General features: G+C 44.8%; 2 protein-coding genes across 7 annotated transcripts in view; both read right to left on the reverse strand.

Annotated features, from left to right (window-relative positions):
• Positions 1-1686: 1686 nt before the first annotated feature.
• Positions 1687-12104, reverse strand: LOC117369366 (testis-expressed protein 47-like). Its single transcript, XM_033963839.1, has 6 exons — positions 11976-12104; positions 9513-9585; positions 6535-6638; positions 5560-5624; positions 4815-5016; positions 1687-1854 (listed from the first exon to the last, which is right to left on the reverse strand). Exons 1-6 carry the CDS (start codon positions 12102-12104, stop codon positions 1687-1689), a joined length of 741 nt encoding a protein of 246 aa, XP_033819730.1.
• A 3645-nt stretch (positions 12105-15749) lies between these two features.
• Positions 15750-27276, reverse strand: part of SLC5A11 (solute carrier family 5 member 11) — a 47752-nt gene continuing 36225 nt past the window's right edge. For 5 of the 6 annotated variants that reach the window (XM_033914911.1, XM_033914910.1, XM_033914912.1 and 2 more), the window contains 4 exons: positions 26071-26239; positions 24092-24307; positions 20517-20661; positions 15750-17254 (listed from right to left, as the gene is read on the reverse strand). In XM_033914911.1, the coding sequence (XP_033770802.1) occupies positions 17040-17254; positions 20517-20661; positions 24092-24307; positions 26071-26239 (745 nt within the window). In that variant the 3' untranslated portion in view covers positions 15750-17039. The remainder of the gene's footprint in view (positions 17255-20516; positions 20662-24091; positions 24308-26070; positions 26240-27276) is intronic. The other variant, XM_033914915.1, reaches the window with a different exon arrangement.

Consider the following 27276-nt stretch of genomic DNA (forward strand, 5'->3'; position numbering starts at 1 on the left):
TGCAATGGGTGGAAATTTGGAAAGAAATGTGTTTTAGTAGAGTTTCAAAGTGCAGGAGGTTTTCCCTTTCTCCTGCCCAAATGGATGAGCTTTGGCACATCCCATTGGTGTGGTCTGGTCTAGCTGGGTGATAAGGAAGGTGAAATTTATTCTTACCTCATAGTAATATAGTAACATAGTAGATGACGGCAGATAAAGACCCGAATGGTCCATCCAGTCTGCCCAACCTGATTCAATTTAAATTATTATTATTATTTTTTTTTTTTTCTTCTTAGCTATTTCTGGGCAAGAATCCAAAGCTTTACCCGGTACTGTGCTTGGGTTCCAACTGCCGAAATCTCTGTTAAGACTTACTCCAGCCCATCTACACCCTCCCAGCCATTGAAGCCCTCCCCTGCCCATCCTCCACCAAACGGCCATACACAGACACAGACCGTGCAAGTCTGCCCAGTAACTGGCCTAGTTCAATATTTAATATTATTTTCTGATTCTAAATCTTCTGTGTTCATCCCAAGCTTCTTTGAACTCAGTCACAGTTTTACTCTCCACTACCTCTCTCGGGAGTGCATTCCAGGCATCCACTACCCTCTCCGTAAAGTAGAATTTCCTAACATTGCCCCTGAATCTACCACCCCTCAACCTCAAATTATGTCCTCTGGTTTTACCATTTTCCTTTCTCTGGAAAAGATTTTGTTCTACGTTAATACCCTTCAAGTATTTGAACGTCTGAATCATATCTCCCCTGTCTCTCCTTTCCTCTAGGGTATACATATTCAGGGCTTCCAGTCTCTCCTCATACGTCTTCTGGCGCAAGCCTCCTATCATTTTCGTCGCCCTCCTCTGGACCGCCTCAAGTCTTCTTACGTCTTTCGGCAGATACGGTCTCCAAAACTGAACACAATACTCCAAGTGGGGCCTCACCAAGACCTGTACAGGGGCATCAACACCTTCTTCCTTCTACTGACTACGCCTCTCTTTATACAGCCCAGCATCCTTCTGGCAGCAGCCACTGCCTTGTCACACTGTTTTTTCACCTTTAGATCTTCGGACACTATCACCCCAAGGTCCCTCTCCCCGTCCGTGCATATCAGCTTCTCTCCTCCCAGCATATACAGTTCCTTCCTATTATTAATCCCCAAATGCATTACTCTGCATTTCTTTGCATTGAATTTTAGTTGCCAGGCATTAGACCATTCCTCTAACTTTTGCAGATCCTTTTTCATATTTTCCACTCCCTCTTTGGTGTCTACTCTGTTAGAGGGAGTGGAAAATATGAAAAAGGATATGCAAAAGTTAGAGGAATGGTCTAATGCCTGGCAACTAAAATTCAATTTCCTTTCCTTGAGTCCTGCTAGACCAGTCCAGCTTTCCACCCGAAGACTAAATATCTCTATATTCCACGGTGGCAGGTCCGTTCTATGTTCTCTTAAAATCTCTATATAGTGACCATGAAGAGAATGGAAGTATAATTGACTCTGCTGAGTCTATGGTTTCCTGGTGAGGCTTCAGAGGACCATTCAGGATCTTGGTTGGGTTTAGGCTATTTTAGAATTATACTTAGTAGCCCTGGACCTTGTCTGTTTCCTCTACTTCCATCTGGAGGGTGTGGGATCTAATCCATTGGTGTGGACTAGTCTATTGAGACTCAAGGAAAGGAAATTTAGCAGGAAAGAATAAATTTCACCTTTACCTACTTGTGGCATCGGAGTACTGCAGGGGCCTATTAAATGCCTGTAGGAACTGTGCTGGTGTCATAAGCTCTTGGGATTTGCAAAAGTAGCGGATGACATCCTCCCGCACAAGAAGGTCTGGGATAAGTGCGTGTAGATTCTCTCCAGTGCCTTGCCTCCCTATCTGTGGAGAAGAGAGAGCCATACAGTACATGATTATAGTTCCAGTGTATGCAATCACATGTTAGCCTGCTTCTATGCATAGGGACCCTATAGCTCTTTCTACCATAGTGCTAAGTGGTAGGACCTATACTGCTTATTTCCTTCCATTTTTTTATTGCATTTTTTTCTGTCCTCTAATGTTTTTAGTTTACCATCTTCAATAGATTATATCTAAGGAGAAGATAATATTTATTACTCAATAAAAACTTACTCCTAGAATGTACTGATTTGGTGAATGCTGGATAAAATGGTGCAATAGCCATGCTATAAACAGAAATAAAATGGAAACATTGATAATATCTTTTTAGTAGACTGACAATACATTTTTAAGTTAGCTTTCAAAATTGGAAAGGGAAACTTATTTGTCTAACTTAGATCTTCTTCCTTTACCCTCCTAAGGGCTTCCATCACACTGGATGAGGTCTCTTGGGCCATTCAGCAAAGTCCACGTGACAAGGCCCCTGGCCTGAATGGGTATAGAGGGGAATTTTACAAAATATTGAAGACTGAAATTGTAGTCCCACTAACATCTAAGGCAGACATGGGCAACTCTGGTCCTCGAGGGCCGGAATCCAATAGGGTTTTCAGCATTTCCCCAATGAATATGCATGAGATCTATTTGCATGCATTGCTTTCAATGCAAATTCATTGGGGAAATGCTGAAAACCCGATTGGATTCCAGCCCTCGAGGACCGGAGTTGCCCACCCCTAATCTAGGGTCTAGGACAATTCATCAGCACCTGACTTTATCAATCATAGTTTGCTTCTATAACTGAACTAGTCCATTTTCCTATAGGAAATTAAAAAGAGAATTTAAGGGTTGAGTGTTAGGAAAGTGCATGAAAAGTGTAAATCTGAGTTCATGGGACAAACATTTCAATGAAGCTGACTGAATATTCAGAAATTATTAGCAAATGAGGTAACAAAACAGACCACCTGACCAAGCTTCAACCATGATGATTTCATAAGGCCAACTTGCCTATAGTAAGGTAGCCTCAAAGCATAAGAAATAAAATAAAGCAGAAAATAAAGGAATGTTTAAGATTAAAGGAGGAGGATATAGAATGAAAATGATGATTTTAAGGTGGCCAAACAGATTGAAAAGGTGACGCCGAAAGCTAGAAGGATGCACAGGAAGAGGTATGGCTAGTAGGAAAAAGGAGGTATAAGACTCTGGTGAGGCCTCATTCGGAATATTGTGTACAATTCTGAAGATGCACCTTCAAAAAGATATAAAAATGATGGAGTCGGTCCAGAGGAAGGCTAATAAAATGGTGTGTGGTCTTCGTGATAAGGCGTATGGGGGCAGACTTAAAGATCTCAATATGTAGGAGAGGGGAGATATGGTAGAAATGTTTAAATACCTATGTGAATTAAAAGGAAACTCTGGAATGAGAGGGCATAGGATGAAGTTAAGAGGTGATATAGGCTCAGGAGTAATCTAAGGGAATAGTTTCCCGGTAGAGGTGGTGGAAACCAAGACTGTCTGAATTCAGGAAAGTGTAGGACAGGCACGTGGAATCTCTTAGGGAAAGGAGGAAATAATGGATGCTACAGATGGACAGACTGGATGGGCCATTTGGCCTTTATCTGCCCTCATGTTTCTATGTCAGCAGAAATCTTCCAATTCAAACAAAATATCGGGGAATATATTCTTTAACTTGGCATTCAAAAATAACTATTAATCAGAAAAATGCTTTAGCATAAATAGAATTTAAAAAAAAACATCCAACTTAACACAGTCGAAAGTGTGATCCAAAAGATCGAAAATGTGCTCAGCACCCCCACACACGGTCGCCTTAAGTAGACGACTAATGAGTCCCACAGCAACAAACCTCCAAATGCGCTTCAAATAGTAATGTAATGTCATTTATTTCTTATATACCGCTAAACTCCGTTAGGATTCTAAGCGGTTTACAGAAAAATAGACAATAGGGTGCATTAAAATTATAAGTAAAATAGGTACTTAGAAATTCCCTTACTGTCCCGAAGGCTCACAATTTAACTAAAGTTCCTGGAAAAATGACAATTAGTAGAGTAATGAAGAAATAAAATAGAGAATAGATGAAAAAATAAGAAAATAAACATTCTAGTAAGACTACAATGATCTAAAAAACTTTGAAAGGTTGAAAAAAGAGGGGAGATAAGAATAGATGCAGAGGGAGAACCGTTGAAGCAATAGAATTCTGGGGAAATTTAAATGAAATTTGAATGATAAAATAAAACAAAATAAGTGGTAAAACAATAAGTGAGATTAAAAAATATATCATAAACTAAAAAGAATTGAAAATAAAATCAAAACAGTCAAAACTGAAGTCCAGCTTGAACGGGCTCCCGAGCCGACCGTTGGTCCGATGGCCGGACTGCAGCCCTCCTCCGTCGGCTCTCCCCTGCTGGAATGAGGGAGGAGCGAAGACAGAGTCGAGTGCCTCGCTGGAACGGGCCCCCAAGCCGACCGTTGGTCCGATGGCCGGACTGCAGCCCTCCTCCGTCGGCTCTCCCCTGATGGAATGGGGGAGGAGCGAAGACAGAGTCGAGTGCCCCGCTGGAACGGGCCCCCGAGCCAACCGTTAAACTCTATTTATCCATGCCAATAATCTGGAAAGTTTTCAAGGAGTAAATGAAAAATCACTGGCAGGCTTGTTGCTAATAAGCTATATAAGGATAAATAGAGTTTAAATGGTTATACTGCTTAAATGGAATGTTACTATTTGAAGCGCATTTGGAGGTTTGTTGCTGTGGGATTCATTGGTGTGTGGGGGTGCTGAGCACATTTTAGATCTTTTGGATCACACTTTCGACTGTGTTAAGTTGGATGTTTTTTTTAATTCTATTTATGCTAAAGCATTTTTCTGATTAATAGCAGAAATCGGTGGTCATTATCAATGCTTTGCTATGCTGGCATTTGTCCGTGCGCCTCACCTTCGGCATCTTTGATAAGTAAATTGCCATTTTGAGCATCAGTATGAGACATTCACTGAGGACGGTCTCCAACGGTTGCTCATGTGTCGTGTCCTCCAGATACTTCATTGGAACGTCTATAATTCGGAACGACCACTGCGAGAAGAGTCTGTTGGGGATGTTGTGTGAAATCACAAGAATCTTTACATTCTGTAGTATGGAACTGCATGAGAGAAAGGCCAGCCATTAGAGATGTCGCAGACTCTTATCAGGGTCTCCCCCACTCTCCTAAGCTGCTCCTGGCCTCATCACGATTAATAACCATTCTATGACAGTTATAATAAATTAAGTAGGTCAGAAATCATGACAAATGTTCCAGAATAGGTTAATTTAGTCTCTGAACAACTTCACTTCTCTCTTGAAAAACCGTCCCTTACAGATTATTATATATCTCCCCTTGAACCTCCCACCCCTGACATATCTTTACAATTCTCTCTGGCTGCAACCTGATCCAGAGTCTGTTTCCATGTGGGCAGGGTTGCAAGAAGTGCCTTGTGTCACTGCTGCTGCTAGCACCTTCTAAAGAGAGAGGGGGGATGCTGGACCCCAGGGAGGCAGTGACCGAGGGAGGGGAGCAGGTGAGTGGGTGAAAGAGGGTGCTCACTCAGCATGCAAAATTACAAAACACTCTCTGAGCCAGTGAACTAGGCTTTTGGCACCTGGAACCTCACTTTGTCCAAAGTAGGCACAAACCTTTACCACTGACCTGGGGCTTTCAGTCGGCATCTGGGCAAGATCTTTCAAAACCAAGTACAGGTTGTCACTGGTAGACTGAATATGAGAAATCAGATACAAGTTTAGATAGTAAATACAGAACACAGTTGTCTTTTTGCCTTTCAGGACCTTTGAAAACTGCTTAATCGGTATTGCTGAGGCCAGCCTGATGGGTTTCAGGATGGTGGAGGGCAGGAGTCATGGTCCTAAGTGACACTTTGTGGCCAGAGCGGGATTCCAGAAGGAGCCCAGACCTCTGGCTCAGTACCATCACTGCAATGACCAGTGAAGGCATATTTGGAGATAAGAACATACAAATTGCCATACTGGAACAGATCGAAGGTCCATCAAGCCCAGTATCCTTTTTCTAACAGTGGCCAACCCAGGTCCCAAGAACCTGGCAGAAACCCAGAGCTGAGATTGTGATGTCACAATGCCTCATTCCACCAATGGCTCGATTGTCCTAGACTTGGCGAACATAAGAGCTGTTGTACTGGGACAGACCGACGGTCCATTAACCCCAGTATCTGGTTTCCACAATGGCCAACCCAGGTCCCAAGTACCTAGCTAGATCCCAAGTAGTAAAACAGATTTTACGCTGCTTTTTCCTCAGAATAAGCAGTGGATTTCCCCAATAATAATGGGCTTCTCTTTTAGGAGATTAGCCAAACTTTTTTTAAACCCCACTAAGCTAATTGATTTCACCACAATCTCTGGCAACAAATTCCAGAGTTTAATTACATGTTATGTGAAGAAATATTTCCCCTAGTCCTAGATCATGCATGCTGTTATATTTCTCTATCACCTTCCTTACAACTTAAATGGTTTATAAAGCACCATAAATACCTGAAGAACAGAAATGCTCAATACAGTAACTATTACAGAAATCACTGCCTCATTTTCTGACCTGGACTTGAAGATTTGTATTAATCACAAATTAATCTAATTAAAAATGGCTCACACCCACCTCTAGGACATGAATGATGCAGCTCTGATACAGAAGCAGAAGTCCCGAAATAGAATCTCCTAGGTGGGACTTCGGGAAATTAGAAATCAGCTTTTCGTAGTAAACTTTATCAAGAAAATAAAGATAGTACAGACTTAAATATCATTTCTTTAAACGCATGGGGATGGTTGACAGTAGCTTTCCTGTCTGAATTCTGGGGTTCATATGACAGTGTTCGAGCCTCCAAAGGACACATGCTAGGTCAGGGCTGGATTTAGGTACGACACAAACCAGTGGTATAGCCAGACAGCTCATTTTGGGCAGGCCTGAGCCCAAGGTGAGTGGGCACAAAATTCTTACCTCTTATATTTCCTTGACCAAAGCCAAAATGTAAATACTTGAGCTGGTGGGGATCCCAAAACCTCCTCCTACAGCAGCCGCCAAGTTTTCTCAACTTGGTGGTATCCTGAGCTGATGCCCCTGCAGGACCCCTCCCTCCCCCCTCCCCACACATGCTCAGATTTCACACTTGTGCAAAAACTGCGTGTGCATGGGGGTACCCTAGCTAGCAACAGTGGTGGTTCATGACTACTGCCACTGGCTGGTGAAGTGGGAAAATATTTTGGCTGCTGTTGGAGGAGGTCTTCAGCTGGTGAGGCTTCAATTTGGGGTGGGCTGCTGCGTTTAGGGACTCGCACTTCACTAGCGTGGAAAACAATTCAACCTAATGTTTACTTCCTACTTAATTGAGGGGGGCCTCTTTAATGTTACAGCTTAGGGGCCAAGATAGGCATAAATTCAGCCCTTTAGCAGTTCTGATGTGGACTTCCAACCACAAGTATTGGTACAGTGGTACATGCATTCCTTACAAATTTTTCCCTGTCCCGTTCCTGCAAGCTCTGCCTTAACCGCACAAGCCTCGAACGCTTCTGATTTTAAAGTGTTTGAGGCTTGTGCAGATGAGGCAGAGCTTGCAGGAAGGGGGCAGGGACAGGAAAAAAACTTGCGGGGATGGGGAAAAATGTATTCCTGTGTCATTCTCTAGCACGTACGTATCTTCCGTCAGAGTGTCAGGCTATTACTATTAATGGTGTGCTGCATTTCTTTCCCTTCGCCCTCTCAACATGGTCCAGCATTTCTCCCTTCCCTTCCCCGCAAAGTTTTGCAATTGCCTTTAGTCTTCTCCCTGCAGCCTGTCGCACCCTTTCTGATGCAGCATCCTCTTTTCTGGATGAATGGACAGTACAGAGCAAAAGCCCCCGTACAGGCTGCCTATGAATGCCACTGCTACTGAAAGAGGGAGGAAATTGCGTGGGCTTTGCGGGCTGGGAAGGGAGAGTCAAGGGCTTGTAAGAAATGCACCAGTGCAAATGGAACTTTTGGGGAGCATTATGGGCCCATCTAGAATTTTTGATGGGACAGATCGCTGCCGACGACCCCAGAGGTGGGTCTTTTGTACCATAGCGATGATCTTACGCTCCACGAGCCACCAGAAACCAGATGCATGGGCTCTTATGGATCTGTGTTCCAAGCTGGAGCTAAAGTGATTGATACATTCTCTTGGATCCTTAAGGATACGAGTCTGTAGTGCACTTTTTAATTCCCTCAGCTCTGGATACAAAGGAACTAACCCGAGGGTTAATTTTTGGGGAGTGGTGGAGACAGAATGGGATTATTTTTGGAAAATGGAGGGCTTTTGCTCTGGGCTAGGGTAGGAGATTCACCCCTCGTTATAACTTCTGGCTACACCACTGTAGCAGTAGTGTATGCCCCCTCCCTCATGCATTAATCTTGGGGCCTCTTGTGTAGGATAACAGTCCCTTTCATTTTTGAGGCAACGTTAAACCAACAATTCATTTTACTTGCTAAATTCCACTATAAGATGATTTCCCCTCTCCCTTGAAGTAGGAAAGACCTGTACTCAGACTATAGGAATGAGGTAATAAGGTCCACACTGACCCACCGCTGCAGGCATCAAAGCTAACTCCAACCTATACCAATCTGTCTTGCCAGAGCAGCATACTGCAACTGGCTTCTGCTTGTTTTACAGCAGTTGGTAGAGCAGTGGACTATGCTTTTCTTGGTTCACCTCCTGCTTGAGTTTACCATGCATCTTAAAGATAAACTGTACATTCATTTCATGCACAATGGGTCAGCTCTAGCAAGAGTTTGAAGGCATCACATGTGCACTTCTCAAGTAACCCATTGCCCCCAGGTACATTAGATAGATTGTGAGTCCACTGGGACGAATAGGAAACATGTTTGAAGTACCTGTATGTAAACTGCTTTGAGTGTGGTTGTGAAACTACAAGTCCCAATCCCTTTCTCTGTTCTGCCTAAAAGTTCAGAAACATTCCTCTTGGTTCTAAAAGTGTACATCAAAACAATCCTAGAATGCTCTTGTAAGATCTGAGCTGTTTGCTCAGTTTTCACTTAATATAAGCCCAGCCTCATCATTCAGCTGTAGCCTTGATAAGCTAAAAACTCAACTACAGATTTATAGATTTGTCTATATCTCTCTCTCTAACTTGTTAGACTTCAGGATCAAGGCATGTGGCTGCCAATGAATTTCTAATGTTTAAGAATATTATGCAGGAACCCAAGGGGGGAACATTACAACATGAGAACATTTAACTGATTTTTTTCAATTGCATTTAAAGAGAAATGTTTTGCACATTGAATTAAGTAATTTTTTCTGACACTTTGGTCACCAATAGCACACAGAGAGTTTAACAGAGTGATGCTGAAGTTGTGGATAAGGCTATGCTGAAAAGGTCTGACTATTACATATAAAAAAATTGCAATATACTTTTTATCTTATCATCGCAGAAAGTGCTATTAAGACTTTAGCCCAGCGCTGCTCTGGGCTTATACTGAGTGAATAAGAAACCATCTGACCCAGACTCAGTCAAAGTGTTTCGGTTAACATTGGGGGTGTTCAACTAGCCACAGTGCTAGCTCCTATGTCTACAGTTTCCAGAAAACAGAGGGCGCCATACCTGTCACATCTGTCAAACTTTTCTGCGTTGGTGAAATACTGGCAACATAAAACAATCGGTGCAGAACACATTTCTAACCAGAACAGAAAAAAAAGAAGGAAACATGAACCTCTGGTACAGGTTATCTGTATTCACAGAAAGCCTTATCACAAGTGCACTTTGGTATAAGACTAGCCATCTTGGGTCAGAGCAATGATCCATCTAGACCAGTGGCCAATCCAGTTCACAAGTGCCTGGCAGAATCCCAAAGAGTAGCAACATTCAGGGATCCCTAAGAACCTAAGAATAGCCTTACTGGGTCAGCCCAGTAGCCCGTTCTCACAGTGGCCAATCCAGGTCCCAAGTACCTGGCCAAAACCCAAGGAGTAGCAACATTCCATGCAAGCAGAGGCTTCCCCCTAACAGACTATGGACTTTTCCTCCAGGAACTTGTCTAAACCTTTCTTAAAACCAGTTATGCTATCCGCTCTGCCTCTTACCACATCCTCTGGCAACGTGTGCCAGAGCTTAACTATTCTCTGAGAGAAAAAATATTTCTTCCTCTTGGTTTTAAAAGTATTTCCCTGTAACTTCATCGAGTGTCCCCTAATCTTTGTAATTTTTGCCGGAGTAAAAATTCCATCCACTTGTACCCGTTCTACTCCAGTCAGGATTTTGTAGACTTCAATCCTATCTCCCATCAGCCATCTCTTTTCCAAGCTGAAGAGCCCTAACCGTTTGTCTTTCCTCATACAACAGGAGTTCCATCCCCTTTACCATCTTTGTTGCTCTTCTTTGAACCTTTTCTAGTGACACTATATCTTTGTTGAGATAAGGAGACTGGAATTGAACTCAATACTCCAGATGAGGTTGCACCATGGAGCGATACAGTAGCATTATAACATTCTTAGTCTTGTTAACCATCCCTTTTTTAATAATTCCTAGCATCCTGTTTGCTTTTTTGGCCGCCGCCGCACATTAGCAACATTCCAGAATCTCAAACAGTAAGCGAGATTCTGGAACCCTAAAGAGCGGCAACATCCTATGTGGAATCACCAAAGAGTAGCAACATTCCGTGCTAGCAATCTCAGGGTAAGCAGCGGCTTCCCCCATGTCTATCTCAATAGCAGACTATGGACTTTTCCTGCAGGAACTTGTGCAAATCTTAAATCCAGCGACACTAAATGCTGTTACTGCGTCCTCTTGCAAGGAGTGCTAGAGCTTAAATTATTCTTTGAGTGAAAAAATATTTCCTCCTATTGGTTTCAAGTAATTTCATTGTCCCCCATTTTTTGTATGTACAGTACTTCATATTTATTAAAATTTGATGCAAACGCTTATCTTCTCTCATTCGTCTCTTTTCCAAGCAGAAGAGCCACAAACTCTTTAGCCTTTCCTCATATGAGGGGAGTTCCACCCCCTGTATCATTTGGGGGGCTTTACTAATTCTATTTTTTTTTTTTTTGAGATGGGCTGTTGTGGTTGGTAACATGGAATCTTGTTCCTCTTTGGGATTCTAGCAGATACTTGTGATCTGGTTTGGCCACTGTTGGACGTAAGAGACTGGGATAGATGGACCATTGGTCAGATCAGTATGGCCATTCTTTTGCAAGAAAGCAAGAAGGCAAGCGCTATGTAAGATGCAAGAAAGGCAGATAAGATAGAGATGTTGAAATATCTCGGTGGTGAATCTGTTCTGGTCTGAAGGGGCATAGCAGGGGTGGGCTCGGCACACCCAGTGTGATTTCAGGCCCCTGACCCAGAAGCCTTCCCTCTGATGCGTTGGCATTTTGTGTCAGAGCAAAGGCTTCTGGGTCAGGAACCACTGCAGGACTGGAGGGAGGGGCCGAGAGAGAGAGACATCTGCCCACTTTGGGCTCAGACCCGGCCAATACTGGCTGTCTGGCTACATGACTGGATTGGATGAAGGAAAGGAGCAATGGACAGGGTCCCCTTCCTGGTCCCCGCAGCATCCACCCTTCCCTCTCGCCACCTCTAGCGCCGTCCCTGCATCTCCCTCCCTCCCCCTCTCCCTTCCCTTTGAGCAGCTTGTTCGCGCAGTCGCGTGCGTGTGTGGGCGGAAGTTGCGTCAGAGGAGAAGCTTCTGCCCACGCACGCACGCGCCGGCGGCTTTCAATAAGCTACTCAAAGCTTAAAACGCGCCGCGAAGGGAAGGAGGAGGGAGGGGGCAGCGCGCGTGCCCTCCCTTAACTGCGGGGACAAGGTCGTTCAGCGCTCCACGGGGCGGTGGATGGCCTTGTCCCCCCCCCCCCAGACGTCCGGATTTACACGCTCATGTCCTCCTCTTTGGGTTTTGAAACCCATTGAGCTGGGGCCCTATGCGCATGCGCAGATGCCTTCCCGCCACGGGCCACCCAGCCCCGCCTCTATTTCCCTGGCCTCAGGGGGCTGCGGAGGACATGAAGCCCCGCCCTACGTCCGCGTCGCCTCGGCCCCGCCCCCCGCGCAGGCGCACTGCCGCACCCGGTGCTGTCCTCGCCAGCAGTCCTCGTTCGCCTGCATCATGTTGATGCGGTTGAAGCTGGGCTTCGCCTGCAGCTCCGACGCCTTCGACTCGGGCTTCCCGCCCAGGGTGGTGCCAGGCCCGGCCATGACCGACTCCGTCCCTGGCGGACTCACGACTGCTCTGCAGAGCCGCTGAGCCTGTTCCCATGGCAACCAGCGTCATCATCACTGCCGTGGACGGGGGGGGGGGAGACGTTATCACTGCCGTGAACACAGACATTATCACTGCCCTGAGCATAGACACGGGGGGGGGGGCGGAACATTATCACTGCCGTGAACACAGAGACAGAAAGAGACGTTATCACTGCCGTGAACACAGACACTAGGAGGGACGCTATCACTGCCCTAAACACAGACATTATCACTGCCCTGAGCATAGACACGGGGGGGGGGGGGACATTATCACTGCCGTGAATACAGATAAAAAGAGACGTTATCACTGCTGTGAACACAGACACTAGGAGGGACGTTATCACTGCCGTGAACACAGACATTATCACTGCCCTGAGCATAGACACGGGGGGGGGGGGACATTATCACTGCCGTGAATACAGATAAAAAGAGACGTTATCACTGCTGTGAACACAGACACTAGGAGGGACGTTATCACTGCTGTGAACACAGACATTATCACTGCCCTGAGCATAGACACGGAGGGGGGGGGGGAAACATTATCACTGCCCTGAGCATAGACACGGAGGGAGGGGGGGGGAAACATTATCACTGCCGTGGACGGGGGTGGGGAGACGTTATCACTGCTGTGAACGCAGACATTATCACTGCCCTGAACAGAGACTGGGAGAGACGTTATCACTGCCCTCGAGATTGAGAGAGACATTATCACTGCCCCAGCACAGAGGTAGGGAAGTGGAGAGACATTATCATTGCCCTGAACACTGAGACAAGGGAAGAAATGTTATCACTGTCCTGAACACAGAGCAAAGGAGCCTGGAAGAGACATTATTAGGGTTACTATAAGGCTCCAGAAAAAGGAGAACAGATTGAGGGGACACTCGATGAAGTTACAGGGAAATACTTTTAAAACCAATAAGAGGAAATATTTTTTCCTTCAGGCTTAGATGCACTAATGAGGATCGCTAAGACCATGTGGGTCACTCCAATCAATTTTTGGCTGATTCAAAAAGAGGTATTGATGCACTAAAAAGTTAACATGCAAATGATTCACACGGATGTTCATTGTAATCCCGACTCTGCCGTCCAATTGATCGCTGTGAGAATGACTCTCACCCATGTGCAGAGCCGGCAGGGGAAGCAGCCTCCTGCCACTCAGCTGTTCGGGACAGCAAACCTTGTTTTAATGAGCACTGATGCTGTGCATGTTACACACACACACAATATCTGCTGCATTAAGAAAAAAAATTCTTCCTCCCCCTCCCCAATGACCCCTGACGAATTCGACACTAGGAATCCCTCCCCCCATGCGAGAAAAAAAATGGCAAGGATGGCCACTTCCTCCTGCCATGCCGACCACCCCACTACCGCGGAAACAAAATGGCAGGAGGGATGCCCACTCCTTCCTAACAGCAAAGTCCCTCCCCTGCGCCAGATTCCCCCCCTGAAAAAAAAAAGGCAGGAGGGATGCTTACTCCTTCCTGCCACCAGAGGTCCCCTGAAACCCCCACCCCCATGAACCCCTTCCCTGTACCTTTTCAGAGAAGTTGGAGCTGGAAGGAAGCTCAGTCCTTCCTGGGCTACAAAGGGAGGAATTTAAGGCCCTGATTGACTTGAGCTAATGATATTCTGGCAGCTCCTCTGAATGATGTATTTAACAGATCTCTGGTGATTTCATGAGATGTGGGGAGAGTGTGGTGCAGTGGTTACTACAGCCTCAGCACCCTAAGGTTGTGGGTTCAAACCCTGGGCACCAAATCACTTAAACCCCTCCCCCATTTCCCCAGAGTGTGAGCCCACCAGGACAGATGAGTACCTGAATATACACCACTTAGGTAATAAGTGGTATATAAAACCTAAAAATAAATATTTCTTCATAAAAACAGTAACAGAAAAGAGTTGGGAAACTGTAAGACTTACCTCAGTGGTTGGAAAAGTCCTGGAAAGCCCACCAAAGAAAAGAATAGTGAACTTTCTAGAAACAAGTGATTTTCATTTCTATCCCACTTTTGTCAAGGGTGGGAAACAATCCAACCTGCAATATTTGCATCACAGGAAGATCATGCCAAGCTATTCTAGTTTCTTCAGATGAGCGATCAGAGAACTAGATCATAATTAACCAGACTGGAACAAAAAAGCACTCACTTATTCTTCCACATTGCCATCTTGAAATAGTTGATGGCAAAGATCAAAACTCTAGCTCTTGACTCCTGGATACAAGTCCTTTCTGCCTCAATGCTGGTCCTAGATGTGATGCAGGGTGCATCTGGGTCTCGAGAGAGATATTTTGATGTACCTGGCTTGAGGAACGGTCCAAAATGTGGCAGTTAAGATTTAATGCTATGAAATGCGAGATCTTGCATTTGGGCTGCAAACCCCCAAGGAATGGGACAGTTTTGTGCATGAAATAGGAGCGGGACTCGGGTGTGATACTATTCGATGGTCTAAAGGTGCCGCACTTTTGCTGCCCCCCCCTCTGAACTCCAAACCTTCTGGAAAGGGCAGTGATCAGATGGGAAGACCTATTGAGGGGGTCACAGTGCCAGTGATGAAGATGGTGTGGGTGTGATGAGAAAGTGATTAAGAGAAGGCGGGGAGGGGTAATGAGTGAAAGGGCCATGGGGGAAAGAATGAACGGAGAAAGTGAGTGAAGGAGGAGATTGGAGAAAGTGCAGAGAGGGAGAGGAGTGTAGGTTGGCATGGAATGAGGAGACTGGAGGCATCTGGTGGAGCTTAGGCCTCAGGGAAGCCTTAAGGTAGATTTGGAGAAAAATCCCTGGAAGCCACAGGCAGTGGGAGAGATGGATGAGCCTCTGGGGTCATGGCCTGAACCTTATTTTGAGAGCTTGGGGAAGGGAATTGGCTCATTTAGTCCCTCCATCCAAAAAGAAGTTCTACTATCCCTGGTGAAAATTATCTTCTTTTTTTTTTTTAATGGGATACTGGTCTCGCTGGAACTTTGGTCTGACCCTTGATGGCAGTTTTCATATGTTTATGTCAGAGTGGATCCTGGATCTCACGTTTCCTGCTCCATGAGTTCTCCTTTCTTCTTCTGTCATTCTTTTTCCCCATCCCTCCTTCTTCTGTGCTTTGTCTCTCCTCCTCCCTGAGATCCTTTGTCCGTCTTTTTCTCTCCCCCATCCACCATCTATTTAATTCTCTGTCCTTCTCTCTTCCCAGTCTCCCAGCACTGATCACTAAGACCGAGTTTCTCGAAACAGGTACCCAAGCTCAGTGAATAACACCATTTAAACAAGAGTTTCAAGGGGCCCACCCTTAGGCACACCCAATGACACCATAGGGTGGCTAATGCTGGAAGTGGCATTAGGTGCCATAAAGGGTTTATGGAGATGCAATTCACATGAAAGGCAGGCACTGGAAATGTAGGCTGGAAAACCCTTCGCCAGAAGCACAATTCTCTTAACTAGTGCCGTTGTGTGGTTGATACGCAATCAGCAGCCACAGATAACGCCGGTTAGAGAATCTGGGTCTAAAAGCCTTGTCTGCCACTCCACCAAAAGAACTAAATATGTAAACCAGGTAGACAGGAAATGTCAGAAAGAGCTTTATTTTGACAAAGCAAAACACAGATCGATGCTTCTTAATATGCAAATCAATTCAATGTGCCATACATTTGCTGCAGAATCCTGAGAAATCTGCCACTGGGCCAATCAGAGCCTTAGGCACCTTCCCGGAACATCTGGGGAGGGGCCTGAGGCTCTGATTGGCCCATGGGAGGGTCCTTAAACAACTTGGGCCAATCAGAGCCTCAGGCTCCTCCCCAAGATGCACCGGGGAGGGGAAGGCTCATTTTTGATGATGCAGGACTTCTGGGAGGAGGGTGTCCATGTCCTTCCATGTATCAATTTGGAGGTAAGGGGGAGGGGGGGAGGAGAGGTGTTTTATGGCAGGGGGAGCACTTACCTGCAGGGGAGTGTGGGCATCTCTTCCGCTGCAGAAGGGGGTTGCATGGCCAGCATTTTTTGGCAATAGGAAAGTGTGGACATCTCTCCCGCTGTGGGGGAGGGAGGGGTGTTTGCCTCCGCTGCATGGGAGTGGTGTTGTGATGCAGCGAGAGAATGGGCATCTCTTTCGCTGCATCAAACAAAGGCTTTCTAGCAGTCTCTGACACTGATCGGCACCCTTGGACCAGTTGCTTATTTTTGTCATCAAAAGCCATCGCTGTTTTTAGAAAATGACTCAGCATTTTTAAAGAATCCACCGGAGGGTTTGTTTCAATGTTAAAGAGCCCATTTGCATGTCATTGTTGGAGACTTCTAGAAAGCTCGCTATTGACAGAGATAATCCGCCGCTAAAATGCGTACAGGCTAAACCGTCGGTAAACAGTTTAGCGATGGCGTTAAAGTTTTGAGAATCTGGCCCTCAGTGTCTGTGGAAAGGTGGACAGGAATTCATGCAGCATAAAAATGTAACCCCAGCATAATAAAGAGCTTTATGTGATCAGACCAGTGAGTGTACAACTCTGAACTCCCACTCACTGTCCGATACCTTTACCCATCATATCATTCCTTCAGCTAGAAATTCTTCAACCCTGAGATGTCCTGTCTGTCTGTCCAAATTAGGTTGTTAGCTCTTCTGAGCAGGGACCGTCTATTGAAAAATGTACAGTGTTGCATACACCTTTCGGCACTATAGAAATAATAAATAGCAATGTTTGGGCCCTCCTGGTTTCATCTGCTTTCCTTCAGTTGATGGACATATACTCTTGGCAGGGTTAGCAGACCTTTACCTTCATTAGAGATTCTCTGTCCCTCAAACTTTATAATATACTTGATGCATTGAAACGACAACACTGTAGATCTTGTATACTGCACAGTACAATAAATTTCCTTTTCTGGAATTCTGTAAAGGGATGCGGTCTTTTCCCTTCTACGCAAAGTATCCCCAGAGGAAGATGCCACCACAGATGCACACGACCAGATTCACATCCAGAAGATGCTTTACAAAGGAATTTTCGTGAAGCAAAACTTCAACAGGCTCCTGCTCGACTGGGGCCTCATCATTCTGGCCATCCTGAGAAGTCTCCATCCCACAGAGCCAGTAAATAGTTTTCTTCAGCCTGGATTGAGCAGGAGTTGTGTTACCTGAAATGTATTAGCAGGAGAAAAAATTAAAACGAAAGAAGCTCACAAATCAAACTTCTTTGGCGAGCTTCTATAAAAATGTTTTCTAGCCCTGCCTTTGAAATTATGTTCAAATTAAGTCTGTTTCAGAAATAAGTGATTTACTCTGTGGACAAGGAGAGGAAAGGGGTTCCTGGGCTCTTATGTGCTACATATGTAACTGTTCCCCCTCCCCAAATGTTTAAAGAAACCCTATTTCCTAACCATGGCCAAAGTTCATTTTGCCGTCAGCAGAGGCTGAGGGAAGAAGGAACTGTAGGCATTGCCGGGGCTACCCAGAGCCTTTTCCTCCTCAATTCCTCCATGGCCAGTTAGTGGTTAAACTGCGGTGAGAAGCTCTTCCCACTCTGTCGCTTCTAGTGTTGTATTTCTCTGTGCACCGATGGTACCACAGCTCTGCAGACCCAGAATATTGGAGAGTTATGGTCTGTGGTACCTGCTCATAGCTCGCTCTGGGGTAAAAATGCAAAGGCTTAAGCCACGGAAGTTTGTAATCCATAAGGGGTAGATTATTAACCAACCAGTCCACAGTCTGCTACTGAGACAGACAAGGGGGATGCCACTGCTTGCCCTGGATCCGTAGCATGGATTCCAAAGTCTTGCTACTCTTTGGGGATTCTGCATGGAATGTTGCTCCTATTTAGGGTTCTGGAATCTTGCTACTCTTTGGGGATTCTTTTAATTGGGGTTCCAGAATCTTGCTACTCTTTGGGGATTCTGCATGGAATGTTGCTCCTATTTGGGGTTCCGGAATCTTGCTACTCTTTGGGGGATTCTGCATGAAATGTTGCTCCTATTTAGGGTTCTGGAATCTTGCTACTCTTTGGGGATTCTTCTAATTGGGGTTCCAGAATCTTGTTACTCTTTGGGGATTCTGCATGGAATGTTGCTCCTATTTGGGGTTCCAGAATCTTGCAACTCTTTGGGGATTCTGCATGGAATGTTGCTCTTATTTGGGGTTCCAGAATCTTGCTATCTTTGAGATTCTGCATGGAATCTTGATACTCTTTGGGGGTTCTAGAATCTTATGTTTCTCTTTTGGATTCTGGAATGCTGCTACTCTTTGGGTTTTGGTCAGGTACTAGTGACCTGGATTGGCCACCGTGAGAACGGGCTACTGATGGACCATTGGTCTGACTCAGTAAGGCTACTCTTAGGTTCTTATGTACTTTTGGTCACTTAGAAAAGAAGTGATGCTCTGAAGAGTTTGCAAACTGAGGCCTGAATTCTCTAAACCAGAGGTGTCCAACCTGCAGCCCAGTGAAGTATTTTGTGCGGCCCTGGTCGAGGGCGATGCAGCGTTTTCCTCTGCTGCCCCCGGGTGTTTACCATCTTGCCGGCTCCCTCCTCTGTCTTGCTGCAGTGTTTGCGCAGCCCCAGAAACATTTTTTTTCGGCCAATGCGGCCCAGGGAAGCCAAAAGATTGGACACTCCTGCTTTAAACTGTGCCATAATGTAGGCGTAATGACCGCATTGTTTAAAAGTGATTTTAAAAAAGGGGCCTGGAGGTGCCTGCCATAAAGGACACCCTAATCACGTCTAGAAGGACACTTTAATGGCAGGGTGACCTTAGACGCCATTTGGTGTCTCTGTAGACACGATTCTCGTCAAAGGTAGGCACAACCTTGACATGAGCTGCGATTCTGCGAACAACTTGATTGACATGCAATCAGAGGCATCTCACCAATTTTGGCGCTATGTGCAGAATCTGGCCCTAAGAACTCAAATTGCTGAAACCTTTGTGCATGTCTAGACAGGCCATTTGTGCCCTAATTGAAGGCATCATTTTGAAACAGCTACTTTGAGGCAGCTACGAGTGACACCTTGTGTTGGAAAATCAGGTTGAAAAGCATGTGCAGGTCTTCTAATTTTTTTATACTCCGCCAAGGACGCTGAGGTCACAGAATTGTTGGTTGTTAGACACAACAAAGGGAATATTTAAGAACCAAGAATTCATGTTTTTCTATAGCTGGATCATATATGTGGAATGCATTGACTGGTACCTTACGGTATTGTAAAAATCGAATGCAGTTTAGAAAGCAGCTTAAGAGCCATCTGTTTGTGTAGGCTTTTTAATGCTAATTTCCTACTTTTTAAACTTAATATTCTATCATCCGAATGTCATCTTTTGCAGCTAATTAGACCTGCTTTGCTTTATTGTGAAGTAATGGTAGTGGATGAATGGCTGAGAGTTAATCTATAGGTTCAGATGATATAATGATGTAACTCTTCCTCTCTCTGGTTACTCTGTCCTAAATTTTCTCTTCATTTTGTCTTTTCCTTTCACTGGAGTTCCTTTCTACCCTAACCCTTGTTAACCGTGTCGAGTTTTGCGAATGTAGAGATGATGCGGTATACAAACCCAAGGTTTAGTTTAGTTTAGTTTAATTTTATGATTTTTAAACTAAACTGAAGGGGATAGACTTAGTAGATAAGGACAGGTTGTTCACCCTCTCCAAGGTAAGGAGAACGAGAGGGCACTCTCTAAAGTTGAAAGGGGACAGATTCCGTACAAATGTAAGGAAGTTCTTCTTCACCCAGAGAGTAGTAGAAAACTGGAACGCTCTTACGGAATCTGTCATAGGGGAAAACACCCTCCAGGGATTCAAGACAAAGTAGATAAAAGACAGGTTGTTCACCCTCTCCAAGGTAGAGAGAACGAGAGGGCACTCCCTAAAGTTGAAAGGGGAAAGATTCCATACGAACATAAGACCCAGAGAGTGGTAGAAAACTGGAACGCTCTTCTGGAATCTGTCATAGGGGAAACACCATCCAGGGATTGAAGTCAAAGTTAGACAAGATCCTGCTGAACAAGGACATACGCTGATAGGGCTAGTCTCGGTTAGGGCGCTGGTCTTAGACCAGAGGGCCACCGCGTGAGCGGACTGCTGGGCGTGATGGACCACTGGTCTGACCCAGCAGCGGCAATTCGTATGTTCTTAGTTTTATAGACCCGGGTCATCAACCAAATGGAGCTCGACAGTAAGTGGTAACATAATACTTTAAGAGAACAGAATATCTAAATTAACAAAATGTGTATGTGACTTCTTAAGATTTTTAAACCTGAATTGTGTTTGTGATGCTGTGAGCCGCTTTGGATAAAGGTGGATTAGAAATGTTTTAAATAAAATAATTGAATAACTTCTTATTTCTCAAAGCAAAGTCTCAGGATATTTTCTGCATACGCAGGATTTCAACAAGCCATAATCCCACAGGGTCCTACTTGGTTCAGAAGAAGCATTCATGTCCACTGTAGCAGGCGGCCTCTCAGCTCCTTCGTAGTCAGGGACAGAGGTGGCTGGAGTTGTTGCTTTTTCAGGTGTCTTGATATCCAAATCCCAACGTGTGAACCACGTAAGACGGCTTACCTTGAAGAGGAGTACATAGGAGGTTTGGTTCGCAAGCAGTTGAGGCGCTGTGTCACAAGAGACGGACAGAATTTCCCACCACCTTGAAACAGTCCTTCCCTCTAACAGAACAGAAGCCAAGTTTATAGACTTAGGGCCTCTTCTATCAAATCACGATAGCAGTTTTTAGAACGGGGAGCTGCACTGAATGGCCCGCGCTACCCCCAGCATTGGGAGCAGCGCGGGCCATTCAGTGCGCCTCCCCGCGCTAAAAACTGCTATTGCGGTTTGATAGAAGAGGCCCTAAAAGTTGTTACTCTTTAAAAGAGCTACAATTGAGACGCACAAGAGCACAAAAATAATTGCCCCCACAGGTGAATCAAAAAGAATATCTAAACCAAATGGTCAGAATCAAAAACAGAACCAAATAATTGAAACCTGTAGAATGTAACATTTAACCTCTGTGTATATCTGCTGACTGCGGATGAGACTAAAAAAAATTGTTTTAGAAATTAAAATCATAGTAAAGCATTAAAGAGGGCTTCAATGGCTGGGAGGGTGTAGATGGGCTGGAGTAAGTCTTAACAGAGATTTCGGCAGTAGGAACCCAAGCACAGCACCGGGTAAAGCTTTGGATTCTTGCCCAGAAATAGCTAAGAAGAAACAATTTAAATTGAATCAGGTTGGGCAGACTGGATGGACCATTCGGGTCTTTATCTGCCGTCATCTACTATGTTACTATGAAAATTTTCTGGTTCATAATCTTCTGATATCTGCCAAAGGATGAGAGACTGTGATGTTTGGAAGATCTTACAAAATGTCATGTTTTCAATTAGGTATTGTAAGTAAAATGTAGAAAATGTGTATAGGGTTATGGAAATTGGGTGAATGCTGAATACAGGCAGTCCCCGGGTTAAGAACGAGTTACGCTTTTAAAGCTGTTCTTAAGTCAGAACTTGTAGATTTTAAGATTCTGCTCCCAGCTGACACAAGGGCCAACTGTCCCTACCAGTGTTCCCTCCAAGGTACAGCACACACAACCACACACTGTTCTTAATGTGGCTCAGTGATATCAAATGAAGCCGCGACTGCTATCTTAAGTACGAGTCTGTAACTCGGGGACTGCCACTGTGAATTGTGGATCAAGGGGTTAGAAGTCGGATGTTGTCCTGCTGGGCTCCTGTCAAAGATAATATCCATACAATACTGGAGATGGTGGACGATAAGTTGCACTAAAAGACTGCCACTGCTATAGAACCATGGGAGAAAGAGATGAATATTCAGCTGGAAGGGAGCAGAGACTGAGCTGTCTAACACATGAACAGGGACCTTGGCGGTTGCGCCTCTGACTACCACTACTACGGGGTCTTGAGCATCCAGATGACTGTGTTTGTTGTAGGTTTTGCAGTTTAAATACTCAGATTTATTTCAAAACAATTTTTAGGGTTCATACAGTGTATCTAGATTTTCAGAAAGATTTTGATAAAGTTCTTCACGAGAGGCTCCTGAGAAAATTAAAGTGGCATGGGATATAAAACAGAGGGTAGGGTTAAATGGTCATTTTTCTCAATGGAGGAGAGTAAACAGTGGAGTGCCGCAGGGGTCTGTACTGGGACCGGTGCTATTTAACTTATTTATAAATGATCTGGAAATTGGAACGACGAGTGAGGTGATTAAATTTGCAGATGACACTAAACTGTTCAAAGTTGTTGAAACACATGTGGATTGTGAAAAATTGCAGGTGGACCTTAGGAAACTGGAAGACTGGATGTACAAATAGCAGATGAAATTTAATGTGGACAAATGCAAAGTGATGCACATTGGGAAGAATAACCTGAATCACAGTTACTGGATGCACCTTGGGATCTGGGTGTCTATCATCATAGACAATACAATGAAACCTTCTGCCCAATGTGCGGCGCCCAAAAAAGCAAATAGGATGCTAGGAATTATTTAAAAAGGGAACTCCTGAGTATGAGACAAGAAGTAAAAACGCTGGGGACAACCTTTTGTTAAGTTACCCCTGTAAATGTCTGATCAAGTATGCTGGGACAAAATATGTTTTCTTTACTCCCGACCAGCTTAGAGTCTTTTTAGATACCAAGAATCTAATCCAGAATGTATAAAGCTAGTATAAAGGGTTTTTGATGGTGTATTTGTAACCCGTTAAGCATATTACCTGTATTAATATTTAATTTAAGATCTCCTTATCTTTCTTTGCTTCCTACAAATTTGTGGTCTGAGGAAGAGATAATTGGTTTTTTCTTTAAGGAAATTTCCTTTTTTTATTTTCAGTGTTAAATACCTTATTCTCTGTATTTCTTGAACAAGTAGGCTTGTAAATTTGTTGAAAAGCAATAAATAAATAAGAAGGGATGGTTAACAAAACTAAGAATGTTATATTGCCTCTGTTTCTCTCCATGGTGTGACCTCATCTGGAGTATTGCGTTCAGTTCTGGTCTCCTTATCTCAAGAAAGATATAGCGGCACTAGAAAAGGTTTAAAGAAGAACGACCAAGATGATAAAGTGGATGGAACTCCTCTCGTTTGAGGGAAGAATTAAAATGGTTAGGGCTCTTCAGCTTGGAAAAGAGCTGGCTGAGGGGAGATATGACTGAAGTCTACAAAATCCTGAGTGGAGTAGAATGGGTACAAGTGGATCGATTTTTCACTCCGTCAAAAATTACAAAGACTAGGGGACACTCGATGAAGTTACAGGGAAATACAATATTTTTTCACTCAGAGAATAGTTAAGCCTGAAACATGTTGCCAGAGGATGTGGTAAGAGCGGATAGCGTAGCTGGTTTTAAGAAAGGTTTGGACAAGTTCCTGGAGGAAAAGTCCATAGTCTGTTATTGAGAAAGACATGGGGACAGCCACTGCTTGCCCTGGATCGGTAGCATGGAATGTTGTTACTCCTTGGGTTTTGGCCAGAACTAGGAACCTGGATTGACCACTGTGAGAACAAGCTACTGGGTTGGACCCTTGGTCTGACCTAGTAAGTCTATTCTTATGTTCTTATTTCTGAGTCAAAACAGATATGCTGTGGAGTGTAGAGTGTTCTAGTTTCATCCTTGCTATCAAGTTTTGATTTTTACTAGCTGGTTTTGAATGCAGTTTCTTTCCTGACTTTCTGTGCTTGAGTAAGGATGCAATGACTAGTTCCTGGGGAAGGAGATGGTCCCTGACTCTTTGTGCCTGGATAATGGCGATATGTCTCGTACATTTGCAAAGAAAGGGATCCTGGGGAAATGTCTAGTATACCCATTAAGTCTGACCCCGATTCCTGATGCTGACTGCCTTGGATATGTAGCTGCTCTGCTGAGGTTCACATGCAATGCCATGGTGGATGTACGGTGGGTTAGATGTGACACAATGCATTGGGTCCATTTATCTAGGCTCTTCCCGTCCTGTTCATCACATACTCACCCTTGTCCATGTGATGACTTACCATTTCCTGGGAGGGAGGCTCAGTGAGCAGGCTGACAGTCACCACCACAATGAGTGTGAATAGTGTCAGAATCATTGCAAAGTACAGATAGTGCACATATTTCAGCACTGCTGGTCGGTTGTCTACCTCGTCACACTGAGGGGCCACGTAAACAAAGTCCAGCACCATTCGACACACCCCCACAGCTAGTCCAGTGATCAGGCCCCAGAATGCACCCTGCCAAAAAAAAAGGTCAGCCTTAGTGAGACCCACCAGGAATTATATTTGCACCTATCGGTCGTAGAGGACTTTAGAAGATGTCCCCAGGAGAGCAGCAGAGACAAAAGCAACACACAGAGGTCCCACTTTAAAACAATTTATTTATTTAGTCTAATTTGCAGCCTGTCCTCCTAGAAGAGCCCAGACCGGGTTGCAAGAAGTTTACATACACAGTAGACGGTTTGGCAAAAAGGTTACAACTTCACATACAGCGGATATACAGAAGAACAGATTGAAAAGATGAAGAGCAGTAGTAGAAATTCCTATGGTCATGTTTTGGGTACTGAGCACGGTCGCATGGCCAACAAGGATGTAAATTCACACATAAGCTATTCAGAGCAGCAGATGAAAGGGAAGAATTGTGGCAGAGGGATTTGTGCTGTCATCCAGTTTGGTATAAGAAGTGTTTGAATTGTACATAGTCCATGGGGCCTGAGGGTCCTGGAGACCATCTCTCTCAATCTGGCCACAGAGGAGTGGAAAGTCAGAAATGTCTCTGGCCTAATGATGGCAGGGTGATATTAAGCTCAATTCATATTGCTTCGGTTTAAGAACATAAGAACATAAGCAGTGCCTCCACTGGGTCAGACCAGAGGTCCATCGTGCCCAGCAGTCCGCACACGCGGTGGCCCAACAGGTCCAGGACCTGGACTGTAATCCTCTATCTATAACCCTCTATCCCCTTTTCCAACAGGAAATTGTCCAATCCTTTCTTGAACCCCAGTACCGTACTCTGCCCTATTACGTCCTCTGGAAGCGCATTCCAGGTGCCCACCACACGTTGGGTAAAGAAGAACTTCCTAGCATTCGTTCTGAATCTGTCCCCTTTCAACTTTTCCGAGTGCCCTCTTGTTCTTTTATTATTCAAAAGTTTGAAGAATCTGTCCCTCTCCACTCTCTCTATGCCCTTCATGATCTTGTAAGTCTCTATCATATCCCCTCTAAGTCTCCTCTTCTCCAGGGAAAAGAGACCCAGTTTTTCTAACCTCTCAGCGTATGAAAGGTTTTCTATCCCTTTTATTAGGTTTCTCATTAATAATAATGATCCTTTTTTGTATGCTGCAACAACCAACAAGCTCAGAGTGGTTTACAATTATAATAGGCCAGTATAACATTGGGAATATCTAATCTCAGAAAAACATTACAAAGACAACCTAAGAATAGCCTTACTGCATCAGACCAATGGTCCATCAAGCCCAGTAGCCCGTTCTCATGGTGGCCAATCCAGGTCACTAGTACCTGGCCAAAACCCAAGGAGTAGCAATATTCCAGCAACTCAAAGAGTAGCAAGATTCCGGAACCTCAAATAGGAGCAACATTCCATGCAGAATCCCCAAAGAGTATCAACATTCCATGCTACCGATCCAAGGCAAGCAGTGGCTTCCCCCATGTCTTTCTCAATAACAGACTATGGACTTTTCCTCCAGGAACTTGTCCAAACCTTTCTTATAACCAGCTACGCTATCCGCTCTTACCACAACCTCTGGCAGAGCTTAACTATTCTCTGAGTGAAAAAATATTTCCTTCTAATGGTTTTATCTTCATCAAATGTCCCCTAGTCTTTGTAATTTTTGATGGAGTAAAAAAATCGATCCATTTGTACACCTTCTACACCACTCAGGAGAGTGTAACAACAGTACAGAAACAATGATCCAATAATTCCCTCCAAAATTGCACCGCTTGATCTTTCGCTGTCTCACCAAATAAAAAAAAGATTTTACCTTTTCATTTGTTCGCTTCCAGAAGCAGCCACAGATGAAGACCACGGCCACGGGAGGTTGCAGGTAGGAGCTGATGGACTGGATGTAAATGAAGAGCTGCCCACCCTGGCTGGACTGTACGAGTGGGATCCACAGAATGGACACGACCACTAATACCAGCACGAAAACCCTGCCAGGAAGAGAGAAGGACATGATATGGTGGACAGCCAGGGAATGGAAGATGCAACCCACAACACCACTTCAACCATCCCAGGGTCTCGGTTCAACCCATGGTTCTCACACAATATTTGCGACCATGGGCAGCTCCTGAGCTGTAGCATAGCAGATAGTATACCATATTTTTCGCTCCATAAGATAAACTTTCCCCCACCAAAAAAAAAGTGAGTGGAAAAAGGGGTGCATCCTATGAAACGAATACTCCAATCCCCCCCCCTCGTTACCTTATTTAGATCGCCGCCCACCCCTTGCTCGCCACTGCTGCTGCTGCTGGTTGCTCCTGCCGCCGAAAGTACACCACCGGCTCAAAAGCCTTACCTCTGATGTCAGAATTGACGTCGGGGGTAAGGCTTCTGGGCCAGTAGCCTGCAATCGCTGCACCTGCCTGGCCTTTCCCAGCAATTTCTTCCATTCTGGTGCCACACTGCTGAGCCAGGAGTCCCCCTCCCCCCCCTCGCTGCTGCTTTGTCGACGTGTCCTCACAGCAGCAGCAGCGGAAGGTAATTAAATCCAGTGGGCGGGCAGGCTTGGGGGGGCGAAAGAGGACAGAGGCTGGAAGGCAGTGAGGGGAACACAGGGAGGGAGGAAGGGACAATTGTTGGGCCTGAGGAAGGAAAGAAAGAAATCACCAGACAATGGGGGGGGGAGGAAGAGGACAAAGGCTGGAAGGCATTGAGGACCTGAGTTTGGGGAGAGGGGAAGAGGACAAAGGCTGGAAGGCAGTGAGGGGAACAGGAGGGAGGGAGGAAGGGACAATTGTTGGGCCTGAGGAAGGAAAGAAAGAAAGAAAGAAATCACCAGACAATAAAGGTAGGAAAAATGATTTTATTTTCAATTTAGTGATCAAAATGTGTCCATTCTGAGAATTTATATCTGCTGTCTATATTTAAAACGTTCTGAAAAGAAATAAACTCTACTTTTCAAAAACTTCCTGAAATCGACTTAATACCGCAAGCACCTTCCCATTTTCCTGAAGCAACCTGATCTACT

Source organism: Geotrypetes seraphini, chromosome 11 (assembly GCF_902459505.1).
Source record: "Geotrypetes seraphini chromosome 11, aGeoSer1.1, whole genome shotgun sequence".
NCBI classification, from domain to species: Eukaryota; Metazoa; Chordata; class Amphibia; order Gymnophiona; family Dermophiidae; genus Geotrypetes; species Geotrypetes seraphini.